The sequence below is a fragment of the Moschus berezovskii genome, chromosome 5 (assembly GCF_049115385.1).
Source record: "Moschus berezovskii isolate FMDL1 chromosome 5, NW_MosBer_1.0, whole genome shotgun sequence".
NCBI lineage: Eukaryota > Metazoa > Chordata > Mammalia > Artiodactyla > Moschidae > Moschus > Moschus berezovskii.
In genome coordinates this window covers 114,500,885-114,519,691 of record NC_142464.1, presented here as the reverse complement: position 1 = coordinate 114,519,691, position 18,807 = coordinate 114,500,885, and the positions used below count along the sequence as shown (strand labels likewise).

Here is an 18,807-nt window from a genome sequence, read left to right as displayed (position 1 = left end):
AGCACAGGCCCAGGTCTCTGTCTGGCTCTTGCCTTGTAAGCTGTGTGTGGTCTTTGATCCTCTGGCAATGTCCCCTTCCAGGCTGTTGAGAAGTGAAAATGATTTACATGTCATTTGCATGTTACACTTTGTCTCTAGAACACCTGTCCTGAGTTAAGAAGGACGGCTTTAGGGCATCAGAGGCAGGGGGTCAAGGAGGCCCAAATCCTCCTGCTGTGCCCCTTTCCCACCCGCTCCTGCAAAGTCTCTTAAAGGTCTGTTACCGAATCCAAATCTCACTTTGCTTACCCTGTCCAAGCTCGCTCTGCTCACCGCATGACTGGCCAATGAATCCAAGAGATGACGTGTTGAGGCAAGGAAAACGACTGTTTGGAAAGCCAGCTGACCAAAAATATGGCAGGCTAGAGCCTCAAAATAACCACCTTGTCAGGGCCTGATTGCCAGGTTCCTTTATGTTCAGAGGTTGGAGTGGGGGCGGGGGGAGGAGGTGAGGAAATAAGGTAAAAAGACTATTCAGTCCTTGCAAATGTCCCCTAGAATGGCAAGCCTCAGGCAGGGGAATGTGTTAGTTTCACTTCCTTACAGTCTTGCACAGGTGGGAGGCTCAGGTTATCTCCCTGGGGCAGGCGATTGTGTACATTTATAATAACAAAAAAGAGTTAAAGTCACAGAGGCAGATCCAGTGTAAATTCAAAACTAACCCTTCCCAGTTACTGGTCCATCGCACAGGGAGAAGGCTGGATGGAGGCGGATACTGAGATGCTTCCACCCTGGGCGTGCACACAACTGTCCCGTGTCCTCCTTTACCCAGGAGCGGTGGCATTTCCATAGAGAGACGGGAATCTTCCAGACTGATCCCTGCTGTTTGTTGTGCAACCATTAGAGAAAGAATGCTTTAAGAAAACTTTCATTAAAAAGCTTTCACCACCACCCTGCAAGACAAAGAGTATGATTACCTTCTCTCAGAGAACAGAAATTCAGAGACATGAAATCATTTGCCTCCAGACTCTCAGGTCACCAGAGGCAGCCCTGGGATTGAAAGCCTGCCTTGCTGGCCTCCCAGAATCGCAACTCCTTCCACTCCACCATCTGCCACAGTGGATGGAGACGATCAGGCAACCAGAAAGAGTACGGTTGTGTTGGGGTGAGGTCAACACAAATCATAGTCCGTGGGCGGGTCCGCCGCAGGACACGCTCCAGACTTCGTGTCTCCGTGCAGTTCAACGCCCTCAAACTGCCAGATCAAATAAACCTCAGCGGAAGCAGAGACAAAAGCAGTTACCGCCCGGCTCTGTAAGATGATGCAGGGAGAGCTAGATGGCTTCGTGGAGGAAGCCAAATGAGACAGGCAGCTCGTGTGATGCGCGGGCCCTCCCTGTGGGGACAAGGCCAGTCCAGCAGGTCCTCCTTGCTGGCCCTGGATGGGGAGACTGTCCAAAGGACCGATTTCTGCCTGTCACTGCAGAAATGCATTTAAGTACAAGAGGACTGGGGCTTCCCAGGTGGCTCAGTGGTAAAGAACCCACCTGCTAATGCAGGAGACGTTCATGAGATGTGGATTCAATCCCTGGGTGGGGAAGATCCCCTGGAGAAGGGCATGGCAACCCACTCCTGTATTCTTGCCTGGAGAATCCCTTGGACAGAGGAGCCTGGTGGGCTACAGCCCGTGGGGTTGCAAAGAGTTGGACTCAAGTGACTTAGCATGTACATAAGATAGGGCCACTTAAAACTGTCCCTGTGAGTCTGTAGCGTTCTGCACAGTGACTCTTCACTAACATTTAAACCCGTCAGGAGTGCCCGAGGCAGTGTTGCTCCAGGGAGAGTTGGAGGCAGGGAAGAAGCTGGGGTGGGAAGGGGCGTGAGGGGCAGGAAGGAGTGTGGTGCCAGCTTCCATGGAGAACACAGATCACGTGAGATCAGAGACTGGAAGCTTCTGACAGAGGAATAGGTCGGGGGTGGGGTTCAGGGCTGACGCTGAGAATAACACAAACTTCAGCCTCCACCTTTGCAGCGGGGTGTCAACTGAAAAAAAAATAAAAGTCACAACCTGAAAGTAGAGTTGTTTTCTTTGGTGGAAATGTTAAAGACTCCAGACTTGGGAGGCAGCATCTCAGTAGCCCTAAAAAAACTTCTCCAAGGAGGTGGGAGGTGGAGTCAGGCTCTATACAAGTTTGCAACAAAGGGAGCAGGCAGTCTGAACATCAAAGATTATTGTGAGGTAAGGAAAATCAGGTATCAAGTTTATGAATTTAGTGTCCTTCCATTTATGGGGAGATGAAAGCCTCTGGGCTCACTGAATTCATTCCTTTCATACGCACCTCGGTTATCTGGGGCCAATTCCTGTTTCTTGATTGCTTACGTCCTCAATTCCCTGTTCACCTTAGGGAATGGTTGACTCAGCGGATAGCTGCTTCTTGCATTCCCCAGAGTTCCTCAGCAATCACCATCATAGAGGGTGATGATATCTGCTGGATCACTGGCATTGTGTTCCCTTTTGGAGCCCTCATTCACATTTACGAAATCGCTGATGGTTTTGACCTTTCTTGCCCATGGATATTGGAGAAGGCAATGGCAACCCACTCCAGTATTCTTGCCCGGAGAATCTCAGGGACGGGGGAGTCTGGTGGGCTTCCGTCTATGGGGTCGCACAGAGTCGAACACGACTGAAGCAACTTAGCAGCAGCAGCAGCATGCAGTTACAGGAGAAGGCAATGGCACCCCACTCCAGTACTCTTGCCTGGAAAATCCCATGGATGGAGGAGCCTGGTAGGCTTCAGTCCATGGGGTCACGAAGAGTTGGACTCAACTGAGCGACTTCACTTTCCCTTTTCACTTTCATGCATTGGAGAAGGAAATGGCGACCCACTCCAGTGTTCTTGCCTGGAGAATCCCAGGGACGGGGGAGCCTGGTGGGCTGCCATCTATGGGGTCACACAGAGTCGGACACAAGTGAAGTGACTTTGCAGCAGCAGCCCATGGATATGTTGCAGGAAAGGGAACCCAGGGCCCAGTTTCCAGGGCCCAAAACTGGGCTCTAGTCTAACACTCGGAAAAGAATTGTCCGAGGAGACGTGTGCTGACAAAGCAAGAGACTTTATTGGGAAGGGCACCCGGGTGGAGAGCAGTAGGGCAAGGGAACCTAGGAGAACAGCTCTGCCACATGGCTCGCAGTCTCGGGTTTTATGGTGATGGGATTAGTTTCCGGGTCAGAGTCTTTCCTGGAGGCGCACACATCACTCAGCCAAGATGGATGCCAGCGAGAGGGATTCTGGGAAGTGGACGGACACCCAGTGTCTCCTTTCCACCTTTCCCGAACTCTTCCGATTGGTGGTGGCTTATTAGTTCCCTATTCCTTATCAGGATCTCCTGTCATAAAACAACTCATGCAAATGGTTACTATGGTGCCTGGCCAGGGTGGGCGGTTTCAATCAGTGTGCTTCCCCTAACAGATATGGCTGGAAATATTTCATTTCACAAGTTCAACTGGGCATGGTCGGAGAGATCACTGACTGTTGAAAATCCATGAATTTGGGTGAAGATTAAGAAAGGCTCTAAACTGCTCTGATCCAACCCTGAAGATGTGCTGGGGATCACAGTCACCTTCAACATATAAACAAATCCAGTGGAGACTGAGGCTTTGGGGAAATTTTCAACTTCTGTCATAGCCCTAGGAGCTCTAGGAATTAATGACTTTATCAGGAGTCACTTCTCTACCCTATGGATGTGACAGCAAAGATACAGTCTAAAATTCTAATTTTTCAGCTCTCTCAAGTGAGAGGCAGACACGAACCGGAGTGGCTTTCTTTTACGTGAACGTTAAAACCCATGTTTGCCACCAGATGTATCGGTGCCCACAAGCTCAGATAATTATGTACAGTAGTTTTTACCAGAGTGTGTGTGTGTGTGTGTGTGCGTGTGTGCGTGTGTGCGTGAGCCCACGTGCACACTTGATCATGTCCAACTCTTTGCGACCCCATGGACTGCAGCCTGCCAGACTCCGCTGTCCATGGAATCTCCCAGGCAAGATTACTGGGGTGGGTTCCTCCTCCAGAGAGTCTCAAGATGTGCATGGTTTTCTATCATTCTGCAAACTGTTGCTTTTCAAGGAAATGGCTGGGATTGAGAGAACACAAATGATTTAAGTTCAGCCTATTGATCCAAAAGTTTGGATCAATGAATAGTGACGTTCCTTACCCAGTTCCTAACATCTCCCTGGAAGGGTATGTGGTTATCCTCTTTTGACCAAGGAGAAGAAGGAATCTCAGCCGGACAGAGAAAATTGTCTGAGGTCACACAGGTAGTTCAAGATGGAGCCAGATCTCCAAACTCCAAATCACTGATTTTCTGATGCCCTGTGAATGTCTGATGTCATATAAGCATCTGTTAAGGTTAGGTTTGAACTCATGTGGCAGAAACCTCAACAGCAACCTAAACAATAGGCCTTCTCTCTCACATGAAGGAAATTGAAAGGGCTGGTAGCCCCAGGACCACATACCACGGTTTGCAGAAGGCAGTCTTGATTTATGGCTGATGTCCTAGAAACATTATTAACACTCTCCAAAGTGCCCAGGTTTGGATAATAAACTATAAAATCACCCGTAGTGAGTACAGACACAGCCTCCCTCTAACTTCCTGCTCCAGCATCTGAACAGGTGGCTTTCATCCCATGGGAGTTCTACGTATGGTCATGCAGCTTGAGCGTTGTGGAACTCGCAGGAGCTTCATTCACGTTGTACCCATTATAGATTTAGTTTGACAATTTTCCAAAAGACGATAGTAAAATGTCTTGTGGATCAGACACCGTCTCTTATTCTCAGAATGTTACGTTGGGGGCTAAAAGCAGTACCGTTCCAAGAGGGCTGCTGAAGCGGCACCCATCACGTTCACCAGCCTAACAGCATCCTGACAGTTTTACCTCTTTGGTGAAAACCTGCTTTTAAGGAGAGTTCCTGGAAACCCCACCAAGATTTTTGTTCTTATCTCATTGCCACACTTAGCTAAGCACATGTGTTCCCAGTAATATAGACATTCCTTTACTAACGGGAGAAGAAGGAAAATAAGTCGTCACCTTGGCTCACAGCTCCACTCCATGCCTCTGGACTTGGCAGCGGATCTCAGGGACCATCTTGTGCCTGAATTTAGTTTAGGGAACAGATGACTTTCGCTGACCCTTCTGCCTTCTTTGTCTCTCCTGCTTTATAGATTTGGTTCTACACCAACAGTATCTTTGGAAAAGCTGGAATCGCTCCAGAAAAGATCCCATACATCACCTTAAGCACAGGTGGCATTGAGACTCTGGCTGCCATCGTCTCTGTAAGTAAACTGAGGGTTATTCCTGAGAACAGCATGGGCTTTAAAAGCACTGTGGGAACCCCCAGGGGACAAACCAGAGTGCCTTTAAAGGAACATGCCCTTTGTCACTCCGAAGGTGTCTGAAATTGGGGAGTTTATCATGCAGTTATCACTGATGTTTCAGCCATCTAGAGAACATTCTTATCTACATCTTGTTTCCCTATTGTCTTCTTTTTAATAAGTAACTCCTTTCTTTGAACTCTCACCTAGTACCAAATGAAACGCTGTGATGGGCACCCTGTGAAGAGGGCCATAGCTCCCTGGGAGACCAGATCAGAGTCTGTACAAACCTAAGTTCTGTTACCATGACTTTAAAACCATCGGCTGTCATCACCACCCCCAAACATGTAGGAGTTTGCCAGCCAAAGAAAGGAGAAAGGACACTTCAGTCCATTGGTTCAAGAGGGAAGCTTTAATAATAAGCTACAATGTCCAAAAGAAGAGAGAAATAGAGCTCATCACTCTTTCTCAACTTGAGTGTGTAAAATAAACATTGAAGGGAAAATAAGACCTTAGGGTTTTCAGAATCTAGCAGCAATTGCACAGGTTTTGCAATCAGATCAAACCAAAATTGAATCCTGGCTCTGGAACTTCTTGACTGTGTGGTGTTGGACAATGCATTCCACCTCTCTGTTCAGTTTCCCCCTTTATGAGCTATTCCTTTCTCTTCTACCTTGACCTTGATGAAGTAGCTCATTTATTTCCACTTGTGCTCACTGATTTGCGCTGCCAAGATTGATGCCAGTGCCAACAGGCAGAGGCTTCTAATTGTATTCCTGCCTCATTTTCGAAAGAACAATTTAATTTGCTCCTTGCTCTTAATGGAGCATTCTAACAAGATGCTTTTAAAAACGCGTGTCATGAAATTGTTGAGACCTGATACTTGTCCCCTTTTTCCACTCACAGTCTTTTTGTTAGGAAACATATCTTGATGTTTCACAACCTGGAAGTTTTGCAAAATTCTTGTCTCAATTTACAGAAAGCACTCAATTGTCATTAGTAATTTTTACACTGATCAGCAAGAAAGCACAGTCAGCCTGGACTGAAAGTGATGGGAAAATTACAGGGTTTGTTTTCTGAGGGTTTTGTGTAAATATTTTGTTGCTATAAGAAATAAACATGAACTCATCAGAGTAAATTCATAAAATACAGAAAATAGAAACAAAGAAGAAATACCTACAATCATACTACCCAGGTAAGTTTGGCAAAATTTCTTTTGTTCTCTAGACATCAGTTCAGTTCAGTCCGGTCACTCAGTCGTGTCTGACTCTTTGCGACCCCATGAATCACAGCACGCCATGCCTCCCTGTCCATCACCAACTCCCGGAGTTCACTCAAACTCATGTCCATCGAGTTGGTGATGCCATCCAGCCATCTCATTCTCTGCCGTCCCCTTCTCCTCCCGCCCCCAATCCCTCCCACCATCAGAGTCTTTTCCAGTGAGTCAGCTCTTCACATGAGGTGGCCAAAGTATTGGAGTTTCAGCTTTAGCATCAGTCCTTCCAATGAACACCCAGGACTGATCTCCTTTAGAATGGACTGATTGGATCTGCTTGCAGTCCAAGGGAGTCTCAAGAGTCTTCTCCAGCACCACAGTTCAAAAGCATCAATTCTTCAGACAGCTGTATTAATCTTACTCAGCATAATGCTATCTTTAGCTCAAAACTGCTAATTATTGGAGAGATGCAAATCAAAATTACAGTGAGGTATTATCTCATGCCAATCAGAATGATTATCATTAAAAAGTCTAAAAATAACAAATGCTGGAAAGGGTGTGGGAAAAAAGAACCCTCCTACACTGTTAGTGAGAACGCAAATTGTTGCAGCCACTGTGGAGAACCATATGGAGTGTCCTTAAAAAGCTAAAACTGGAGTTGCCTATGATCCAGCAACCCACTCCTGGGCATATATTCAGAGAAAACTGTCATTCTAAAAGATACATGCACCCGTGTTGATAGTAGCACTGTTAACAATAGCCAGGACATAGAATCAACCGAAATGTCCATCCACATAGGAATGGATAAAGAAGATGTGGTATATACACAATGGAATATTCAGTTCAGTTCAGTCGCTCAGTCGTGTCCGACTCTCCGCAACCCCATGAATCACAGCACGCCAGGCCTCCCTGTCCATCACCAACTCCCGGAGTTCACTCAAACTCATGTCCACAGAATCATTGATGCCATCCAGCCATCTCATTCTCTGTCATCCCCTTCTCCTCCCGCCCCCAACCTTTCCCAGCATCTTGGCCATAAAAAAGAATGAAATAATGCCATTTGTAGCAACATAGGTGGACTTAAAGATTATCATAAGTAAGTCAGGCAAATATCATATGATATCACTTATATGTGGAGTCTGAAATATGACACAAATGAACTCATTTACAAAACAAAACAGACTCACAGGCATAGAAAACAAATTTATGGTTACTGAAGGGGAAAGGTGTGGGGGGAGGGACAAAGTAGGAGTTTAGGATTAGAAGACACATACTGCTATATATAAAATAAACAATAAAGCCCTACTGTATAGCACAGGGAACTATATTCAACATCCTGTAATAGCCTATAATGGAAAAGAATATGAAAAAGTATATATATATATAAATATATACATATAACTGAATCACTTTGCTATATACTACAAACTAACACAAACTGTAAATCAACTATAATTTAAAAACTGCTATCTTTAGACTAATTTTACTTCTGCTTTTTATTCAACTAAACTTATGTCCAAATGATTTTCCATTTTATTATTTATTGTTTGAGTAAATTTTTATTGATGGTGATGGTTTAGTCACCAAGTCTTATCCGACTCTTGTGACCCCATAGACTGGAGCTCACCAGGCTCCTCTGTCCATGGGATTTCCCAGGCAAGAATACTGGAGTGGACTGCCATTTCCTTCTCCAGGAGATCTTCCCAACCCAGGGATCAAACCCAGGTCTCCTGCATTGCAGGCGATTCTTTATTGACTGAGCCACCAGGGAAATTTTTATTGAAGTATGACATATTCAGAAACAGTACCCAGATTGTTGCCCCCTCTGAATTAACACTAGCTGTGAAAGCTGTATCATTCTTCACGAAGTGGCTGTAAAGCAGTGTCCTTAACTGTTGTCTATGGGGTGAGATTGTTGAGTGTCTCCACTCAAACGGCAGAGCCTCACTGCCCAGAATCTGATCCCAGCTCCACCCCTTTTAAACTGCATGACCCCAGTGAGATATTCAATAGCTGTGTGATTCAGTTTCCCCATTTCTATAATAAGGACACCATCTCCGCCTCATAGGGAAAGAATGAGGATTAAACAAGTGGGCACATACTTAGTGATACACACAATGCCTGGCACGTGACGTAACTCAGTGAGTGTGAACTATTCTAGTTCTGGCTAGGTAGATTCCCATTGTTTGTCACTTTAAATAAGGCTGTGATGGACATTCTTGCAGAGAGCAGGACTTTTCAGGGTCTTTCGCAATCTTTCCATAGCTGAGGAAGCCAGTTCAGTTCAGTTCAGTCGCTCAATCATGTCCGACTCTTTGCGACCCCATGGACTGCAGCACGCCAGGCTTCCCCATCCATCATCAACTCCCGGAGCTTGCTTAAACTCATGTCCATCAAGTCGGTGATGCCATCCAACCATCTGAGGAAACCAAGACCAGAAGAAATGATTTACCCAGGATCCCACAGCAGTAGGTCAGAACCTGAGCGCATGGGGAGCACTAACATCTAAGGCCTCTCTCTTCCCACCTGAGTGCTTTACCTGAGGTCTCAGGAAGGTACATGTCAATCCTGGCAGTCCAGTGACTCTTTGAAAAAGGAGCCCACAGAGGACGTAGTGATGCTTTCAGCCTCCGTCTCTCTGATCCTCGGCTTCTGGTGCCCACTCTCTGGCTGGCAGATCATCCTTAGTAGAGCCGACAGCATTTGATGAAGTCCTTCTTATGAGGATTAGTCCCAGGAAGGAAGAAAATGACTTTGCCCTCCTGGGAGAGAAAGAGAGGACTTTTCTAAGATCAGAGCTAGGGGTCACAGCCTTGGAAGAGTCTGCCCGCTCTCCAAGTTTGGATTGTGATGGGCCGCAGTCATTTGGATCTTGTACATTCCCGAGGTGCAGGCATCTCTGTGAGGCCCAGAGCAGGGACGCTGGCTTCACAGTGTTGGTGCTGCATGTGTGTGTGCTAAGTCACTTCAGCCGTGTCTGACTGCGGTCCACCAGGCTGCTCTGTCCAAGGGATTCTCCAGGCAAGAATACTGGAGTGGGTTGCCATGCCCTCCTCCAGGGATCTTCCCGACCCAGGGACTGAACCCACATCTGCTGCATCTCCTGAATTAGCAGGCGGGGTCTTCCACTAGCACCACCTGGGAAGCCCAGGTGTTGGTGAAAGTGAAAGTCGCTCAGTCGTGTCCGACTGTTTGCCACCCCATGGGCTTCCATGGTCCATGGAATTCTCCAGGCCAGAATACTGGAGTGGGTAGCCTTTTCCTTCTCCAGGGGATCTTCCCAACCCAGGGATCGAACCCATGTCTCCTGCTTTGCAGGTGGATTCTTTACCAGCTGAGCCACAAGGGAAGCCCAAGAAAGCTGGAGTGGGTAGCCTATTCCTTCTCTAGGGGATCTTCCCAGCCCAGGAATTAAACCCAGGTCTCCTGCATTGCCGGAGACGGCAATGGCACCCCACTCCAGTACTCTTGCCTGGAAAATCCCATGGACGGAGGAGCCTAGTGGACTGCAGTCCATGGGGTCGCTAAGAGTCAGACACGACTGAGCGACTTCACTTTCACTTTTCACTTTCATGCACTGGAGAAGGAAATGGCAACCCACTTCAGTACTCTTGCCTGGAGAATCCCAGGGACGGTGGAGCCTGGTGGGCTGCCATCTATGGGGTCGCACAGAGTCGGACACGACTGAAGTGACTTAGCAGCAGCAGCTCCTGCATTGCAGGTGGATTTTTTACCAGCTGAGCTATCAGGGAAGCCCCAGGTGTTGGTGGACTTTACTCATTGATGAGTTCATCCATGCCACAAGCGGCTTATATCATGCTTGTGCTTCGAGATCACCAGTTACAGTATTGTGACCTAAGGAGAAAACCATAGAAACAGACTTGTGCCTTGTGTAACACTGGGATGAGCTCTTGGGGTTCCAGGAGAAACTGAGGGGTTCCAGGAGGACTTCCTGGAGGAGGGACCCGAGAGGCTGAGAGCTGAAGGGCCAGCGGGAGTTAGACAGGTAAAGGGCAGCCTGCCCCATGGCCCTGTGTCCAAGCTCCCAACCCGCGCTCCCTCCTAGCTTATATTCTAGGACAGCTGAAGATACAGACTAGTTCATTGGAAACAGTCCTTAAAATGGTAGCATTTACCCTAATCCCCAGAAAAATAATGAGATTAAATTCAACATGAGGCTGGGAGTCTGGAATGGAACAAATGTGTTGAGGGGAGAAAGAGTTTGGACTCCAGGGCCTGCGGCTCTGAATTCAAATCCTAATCATCTTTTTACCAACTGAATGGTTTGGAGGAAATTGCCCAACATCTCTGGATTTCTTTGAGACAGGGACGACAGAGAATGAGGTGGCTGGATGGCATCACCGACTCGATGGACATGAGTTTGAGTGAACTCCGGGAGTTGGTGATGGACAGGGAGGCCTGGCGTGCTGTGGTTCATGGGGTCGCTAAGAGTCGGACACGACTGAGCGACTGAACTGAACTGAACCATGCCCACCCATGGGAGGCAGAATATCAACTCCCCAAGTGTCCGTATCCTAATTCCCGGAAACACACATAGGCTATTTTACATGGCAAAAGAGGTTTTGCAAGTGTAATGACGTCAAAGGTTTAGGATGGGGAGGTTATCCTGGATTATCCAGTGGGTCCAGGGTAATCACAGGCATCTTTACAAGAGAAGCAGCAGAGCCGTTTTCAGAGGAGATGTGATGGTGTAGCGGGCGGGGGGTGGTATGATGTTGATGTTGAAGATGGTGGGAGGGGCCGCGAGCCAAGGAGTGCAGGCGTCCTTGAGAAGCTGGGAAAGGCGAGGAACAGATCCAGAAGGGACAGCCCTGCTGACAACTGACTTTTTAAACAATAGTTTTATTTATTTATTTATTTCTGATTGTGCTGGTTCTTTCTTGCTTTTTCTCTGGTTGCAGAGAGCAGGGGCTTCTTGTTTCAGTGGAAGTGCTTCTCACTGTGCTGGCTTCCTTTGTTGTGAAGCACAGGCTCTAGGGCACACAGGCTTCAGCAGTCGAGGCCCCTGGGCTCCACAGTTGCTGTTCCCGGGCTCTAGTGTTCTTGCCTGGAGAATCCCAGGGACGGGGGAGCCTGGAGGGCTTCCGTCTATGGGGTCACACAGAGTCGGACACGACTGACGTGACTTAGCAGCAGCAGCAGCAGAGCACAGTTCAATAGTTGTGGTGCATGGGCTTAGTTGCCCTGCGGCACATGGGGTCTCCTGGCCCGGTGATCAAACCTGCAACAACTGACTTTTGCTCCATGAGACCTATTTTAGACTTGTGACCTCCAGAACTGTGAGAGACTAAATATATGTTTCTTTAAGCCACTAAGTTTGTGGTAATTTTTTATAGCAGCCACAGAAAACTAATGCACCACCTTACAGAATTTGTCATAGAAACAAAACCCAAAGTACCTAAAGGTCCACTGGGTGGTCCTAACAGTATTTAGGACATCTTTTGCCCCTTCCCTGGTGGCTCAGATGGCAAAGAATTTGCCTGCAACATGGGAAACCCTGGGTCAGGAAGATCCCCTGGAGAATGGAATGGCAACCCACTCCAGTGTTCTTGCCTGGAAAATTCCATGGACAGAGGAGCCTGGTAGGCTATAGTCCATGGGGCCACAGAGTCAGACATGACTGAGCGACTAATACTTGCCCCTTTCCAAGTTCTTATTACCTTGTTTCCAAATATATACTAACTATTCCTCCAACCCTGGGCAGTAATTGCCTATCAAAAGGACTTGCCAAGTTTTTTTTTTTCCCTTTCTTCTCACTGAGATTTTTGACAGTCTATTAAAATGGCTTTGGGCCCTAAAAACACCGAGAAAGACACTTTTGTTCATTTGATCTGCAATTAATTTTGGCTCCTGGCATTGCCAGTCAGCTTGGGCAGCTGTAAATAAGTGCCATCTTGCAGAAAGAGCTGGTTTTCCAAATTGCTCTTCTTGACACAGCATTAACTCTCTGATAAGTGAAGGTCCACGGAGTGTCACTCAGGCCACGCGAGCCCAAGGGTCCGCCGCCACATGTACAGCTTGTGGAATTCGAGACAGTCCATTAAGAGTCAGGGATGCATTTTGAATCAGGGGAAAGAGAATTCACATAAACCACTCTTACTGCTTACTCAGTGTTTGTGATTGTCAGGGAATGGACTGTCATCGAGCTGAAGTTAAAAAAAAGTCTACTGATTTTCACCACCCACTCTGCTTCCCAACAAGTCTCACGATTTCATCATCAAGACCTTGGGTGTTTCCTTCAGTCTCGAGCCCCAGATCAACTGCGTGTTAGAGGAGAGTGGGTGGAAGTGATGATGCAGTGTGATGCGGTCCCCAGGCCCTGCACTTACCAGCTGGGTGACCTTGGGTGCATTATTTAGCCTCTCTGGGCCCCAGTTTTCTCTTGGAGTAAGTGGTGGGGTGGGAACAAATCCTTATCTCAACAGGTTTATCCTAAGAATCATACAGTAATTCACAGTACTTGGCATGGAGCAGGCACTCAATAAGTGTTCATTGTTGTAGATTGACCTGTGTCCTCTGAAAATTCATATCATGCGGTTCTAACCCCAAGTACTTTAGAATGTGACCTCATTTGGAAAGAGGGTCATTTTGGATGTATTTGATGGAAATCATACTGGAGCCAGGTAGACCCTCATCCCACGTGTAGGGGGCATGGGTTCGATCCCTGGTTGGAGAACAAAAATACCACATGCCACGTGGCTATAAAGTGAAAACAAAACAACACTGCCGGCAAAGGGAGTTGCCGAAGGAAGGACTGCATCAGCCAGACCCCAGTAGGAGAGGGCCGACCCAGTCCAGTGAACAGGAGGGGCTGGAGGGCAGATTAACTCAGGATGGTCAGGTCTGTAGGGTTAGGGGACCACTCATCAGGACCCAGTAGCCACAATGTGCCTGTAGGATGGGAACCAAGGGACCATCACCTGGTCCCACTCCCTTCCTCCTTCTGATTTCTTACAGGAGCCATATTTGCTGACACCCTCTGGAGGCAGAGGGCAAGGGGGCTGCTGATCTGATCTTGCCAGTGTTCCTCCAGGACACGTGGATCTGGAGAGGCGGTGGAGGATTTCTAGAGTGGGCTTTGTACAGTAGCAGGAGTGTGTCTGCAAGTTAGAGGGACAGCTTGGGGGGCTGGCGGGGCTGGAGGGGGTGCAGCCAAGGGTGTCAAGCAGGCTGTCCTGTTGCGTTTTAGAAGTATCTCTCTGGCCACCGTGAATAGATGCGGGCAGGGGTGGTGAGGACAGAAGCAGGGAGAGTGTGAGGAGGCTTGAAGAGAGGCTGCTTTGCCCAGTGAATCATCAGACAGAAAGTGCTCTGCGGCTGGCCTCAAAGCTGAATTCGTTCAGTCCTCCCCGACACGGGGAGACTCTTCCATCGATGAAGAATGATTCTGCAGTATTTCTGTGGGCCACAGATTGGCAGGAAGAAACAACCCCCTACTTCCACTAAAAGACTAAGTCCTCAGTTTATCTAACAAAGCTTTCAGAAGCTTAGCAGAGGGAGGGGCCACACCAAACAAAATCAAACCGTGCTTCTCATTCGGCCTCCAAGCTCCCTGGAAGATGGCTGCCCCAGGAGCCATCCAAGTGGGCAGCACCCACCAGAGCTAAGTAGTTGAAATTCTGGCTAAGCGGCTTTTCATATCTGGCACTTACATCATCATTCAAGAAGCACTGATGTAACCTATTGCCTGGTGAGAAGAATGCTTGTGGACATGGGGACCCTCGCGTTCTGAGAGCTCCTCCTAATGGGAGGGAGCATTAGAAGGGGAGCCAGGAAGTGGGGTGCAGAGTCAGGGCCTGGCATCCCCAAGCAGGCGAGTAGTTTTGCACTGGGAGCCCATTTCTCCAAAGTATGCCTCCCACCTGGGAAGCCCCGGTGGCTCAGCGGTAAAGAATTCTCCTGCAACACAGGAGACACAGGTTCAATCCCTGGGTCGGGAAGATCCCCTGGAGGAGAGCATGGCTACTCACTCCAATATTCCTGCCTGGGAAATCCCATGGACAGAGGAGCCTGGAGGGCTACAGTCCATGGGGTTGCAAAGAGTCGGACATGACTTAGCGATTAAACAACAATAACAAACCCTCCCACCCACTCCCAACTCATGATACATTTTATCAGGTGGCTCTGTTTCTGAGTTTGGCCGAGGACATTCTCTGAAACCCACCTGCTGAGTGCCTAAAGCTTTATTTTCCACCAAACCTCTCTGATTCCCTCCCCATCACTCCAGTAGCCTCCTTGGGCTCCCTCATATCTGGGTTTTCCCACAGCGTCCCCCATCCAAGGCAAGAAGGCAGGAGCCCCAGGCTCCGGATGTGGGATCACTGGCTCCCAAGTCTGCTGGCCACTCTGTCTTTCTCAACTCTTTTATGAGCTATTTTTTCCCCATTTGCCCAAAGTTGATAATGGTTTAAATTATGATCATAAACCTCTTAAGATCGACATTTTACTTTCCCAAGAGAGGCAGGAGGAAGGGATGTGTTCCCCTTGGAAGCTACAGAAGCTCTGGCCTGAAGCCATTTCTAAAGTGACTCAAGAGGAGAAGGTGCTCCCAGGACTTGAAAACCTGGAGAAGCCTGGTCTGCTGGCAACCTCTGCTGCGATTCCAGCGGGTTCCCATCCAAGTCTGATTTTGTCCTTTGCTTGAAATGTCTCAGGACCACTTGAATTTATTATACTTAAGGATCAATTGACCACCCTGGAATAACAATCATTTTGAAAGTTACCTTTTTCATTTCTCATACCTTTGGCCCAAACAGAGATACATTCTCACACACATTCATCTTTGAAATAGAAATTGCCAAACAAAGGGTTTCCCTCGTGGCTCAGCTGGTAAAGAATCCACCTGCAATGTGGGAAGCCTGGGTTCAATCCCTGTGTTGGGAAAACCCCCTGCAGAAGAGAAAGGCTACCCACTCCAGTATTCTGGCCTGGAGAATTCTATGGACTATATAGTCCATGGGGTTACAAAGAGTTGGACACAACTGGCAACTTTCATTTTTCCAAACAAAATTTATGTTTCAGTGGCTTATTTTTAACGCGCAATTCAAAGAGAACCTTTTTCAAATAGAAAATGATTTCTGAGACCATGTCTTCTGAACACAGGCTTAAACTCACAGAAAACCAAGGTCTCTGCTTCTTTTCAGACTGAGATTTGTGAAGGCAAAGATTAGGTAGCACTTGCATATTTAAGACAGAAGCACCAGCAGTTAAAAGTGATATGGAAATTTGACATTTTTTCTCAGGCAGTCTGTGTTGGCTTTTTCCTTTCTCAGCAAGAGAGCTGAGTCAGCGATAATAACAAACATCCTGTGTTCCTTTCTCCCATCCTTCCATAACTAAAGCCTAACCGATAATCCAGCTTCTGTCTAGAGCATCACTAATTGTTGGTGTGGCAAGGGCTCCTCAGGGACCCCCACCATCCCCAAGTGTCAAGATCAAGGACAACCATTTGGGATACTGGGGTGCTGGCCTCTGTCTGGGAGGCATCTTGCTCCAGTGTTCAGGTCATGTGCATGCGTGCATGTATGTGTGTGTGTGTGTGTGAGACACAGCAGATTTGAAGAAATGACGACAGTTTTGTCAAGCTGGATTTCTGCAGCCCAGGTCTGCATGAATTCCCCTAGGCTAAGAGCCAGTCTATAATGATCACCCAGTACATAGCTGCTTAATTGAGTGAGACTCAGTTACAGCCATTTGGGAAAGGAGCATCTGCTAAGTAGATGGAGCACTTTGCCTCTAGCTGGGATCCACGTCCTCTGCCCCCGGCAGTCAGATCAGGTGCTGTGAAGAGGTGGAGACCCCGGCAACAGCGCTTCCTCTCTCTGAAGCCCTGCGCACAGTCAGCGCACATGGCTGCTCAGGAGCAGGAAGTCAGGCCAGGCAAAGGCTGAGTCTGCAGGACCCAGCAGGATCAGAAAGGGCCCGGCCTGGAATAGGCCAGAAAGAACATGGTGCATTTATATGTGTGCTCAATCACCTCCGACTCTTTGTGACCCCAAAGACTATAGCCTGCCAGGCTTCTCTATCCATGGGATCTTCCCAGGCAAGAATACTGGCATGGGTAACCATTTCCTTCTCCAGGGGATCTTCCCAACCTGGGGATAAAACCCACGTCTCTGGCATCTCCTGCACTGACAGGTGGATTCTTTACCATTGAGTCCACTGAGTGAACTCTTACAGGGCCCTGCCAACCCTGAGATGCCAGGAATTCTACCAGCTGCTGAGTTCTTCAAACCCTAGACAGTTAGCTGCAAACGGGCAACACAATATAAACAGGTTGACCTATAAAATTTGTATAAAGTCATGTAAGTGAAGGGCTTCCCCGGTGGCTCAGTGGTAAAGAATCTGCCTATAATGAAAGAGCTCCAAGTTCTGTCCCTGGGTTGGAAAGATTCCCTGGAGAAGGGCATGGCAACCCACTCCTGTATTCTTGCCTGGAGAATCCCATGGACAGAGGAGGCTGGTGGGCTACAGTCCGTGGGGTCACAAAGAGTCTGACAGGACTGAGCGACTGAGCACGCACAATATATGTGAAATACTGTAAAGACACACAAAGTCAGATGTGAAAGCTTTGATTGAGTCACATTTGAAATAAATGAATTTTGTTGTTATTGTTCAGTCACTCAGTCGAATCTGACTGCGACCCCATGGACTGTAGCCTGCCAGACTTCCCCAGCCTTTAGGCTCTCTTTTCCTTCCCTCCACCCTTTCCTTCTTTCTTCATTTGCTTCGCCATTTAACAGACAATATGCTAAGCCCTGCGCTCCATCAGACCTGAGCTCCCTGGATGGGTTTGCTACCGCTGCATAACAAAGTATCACAAACTGAGAGGCTTAGACACAGACCTCTCACCTTTCTGGAGGTCATAAGTCAGAAACAAAGTGTTGGAGGGTGGATTCCTTCTGAGGTTGAGGGAGGATCTGTTCCAGGATTCTCCCTTGGCATCTGGACATTTGCTGGTAATCACTGGCTTTCCTCGGCTTGTGGAAACATCACCCTGATCCCGGCCTTCATCCTCACGTGGCCTTCTCCCTGTGTGCATGTCTGTGTGCACATTTCCCCCTTTTTATGAGGACACTAGTCATCCTGGATTAGGGCTCTAAGGACCTCCTTTGAACTTGATTACCTCTGTTGTTGTCATTATTGTTTAATTGCTCAGTTGTGTCCAATTCTTTTGTGATCACATGGACTATAGCCCACGAGGCTCCTCTGTCCGTGGGATCTCCCAGGGAAGAATACTGGAGTGGGTTGCCATTTCCTCCTCCAAGAGATCTTCCAGACCCAGGGATCTAACCTGCGTCTCCTGTGTTGGCAGGTGGATTCTTTACCACTGAGCCACCAGGGAAGCCCGGTTATCTCTGGGAAGACCCTATTCCCAAATCAAGTGACATTCTGAGATACCAGGGGTTAGGATTTCAACGTGTCCTTTTTGGGGAGGACACAATTCAACTCATCCATTCCCCAAGGGCAGGGACTCCTATCTCTCCTCTGTGCCCAGTGCCAGGGCCTCCCACAATGAAGAAAAGAAAGCTTCGGGAAAGTGTGTACATTCTTTTCATAATTCTAGATGTTACTTTGTCTTACTGACAGTGAGGAGAGGTAATATAGTACAAGGGTTAAGAGCAAGACTCTGGAACCAGACTGCCTGAACTTAAATGGTAGCTCTGCCTCTGTGTGACTTTGGGTAGGCTGCTAAACCTCTCTGAGCCTCAATTTCTGGATATAACAAAGAATGATATATGCACACAAATTAACTCAAAATTGACCATAGACTGAAACATAGAAGCTAAAATTATAAGACATCCAGAAGAGAACATAAGAGGAAGTCTTTGCAGCCTTGAGGTAAGCAACAATTTCTTAGATGGGACACAAGAAGCATGAACCATTTTTTAAATTGAAACATAATTGTGCAATATTATGTGAATTATTTTGGGGGGCTCCAAAATCACTGCAGATGGTGATTGCAGCCATGAAATTAAGATGATTACTCCTTGGAAGGAAAGTTATGACCAACCTAGACAGCATATTAAAAAGCAGAGACACTTTGCCAACAAAGGTCCATCTCATCAAGGCTGTGGTTTTTCCAGTAGTCATGTATGAATGTGAGAGTTGTACTATAAAGAAAGCTGAACATCAAAGAATTGATGCTTTTGAACTGTGGTGTTGGAGAATATTCTTGAGAGTCCCTTGGACTGCAAGGAGATCCAACCAGTCCGTCC

General features: G+C 47.6%; 1 protein-coding gene across 3 annotated transcripts in view; it reads left to right on the top strand.

Annotated features, from left to right (window-relative positions):
* The window catches only part of SLC2A9 (solute carrier family 2 member 9), a 292,047-nt gene that overhangs the window by 161,022 nt on the left and 112,218 nt on the right, over positions 1-18,807 (top strand). For all 3 annotated transcript variants that reach the window (XM_088836486.1, XM_088836485.1, XM_088836484.1), the window contains exon 9: positions 5,203-5,313. In XM_088836486.1, coding sequence (XP_088692612.1) covers positions 5,203-5,313 — 111 coding nt within the window. The remainder of the gene's footprint in view (positions 1-5,202; positions 5,314-18,807) is intronic.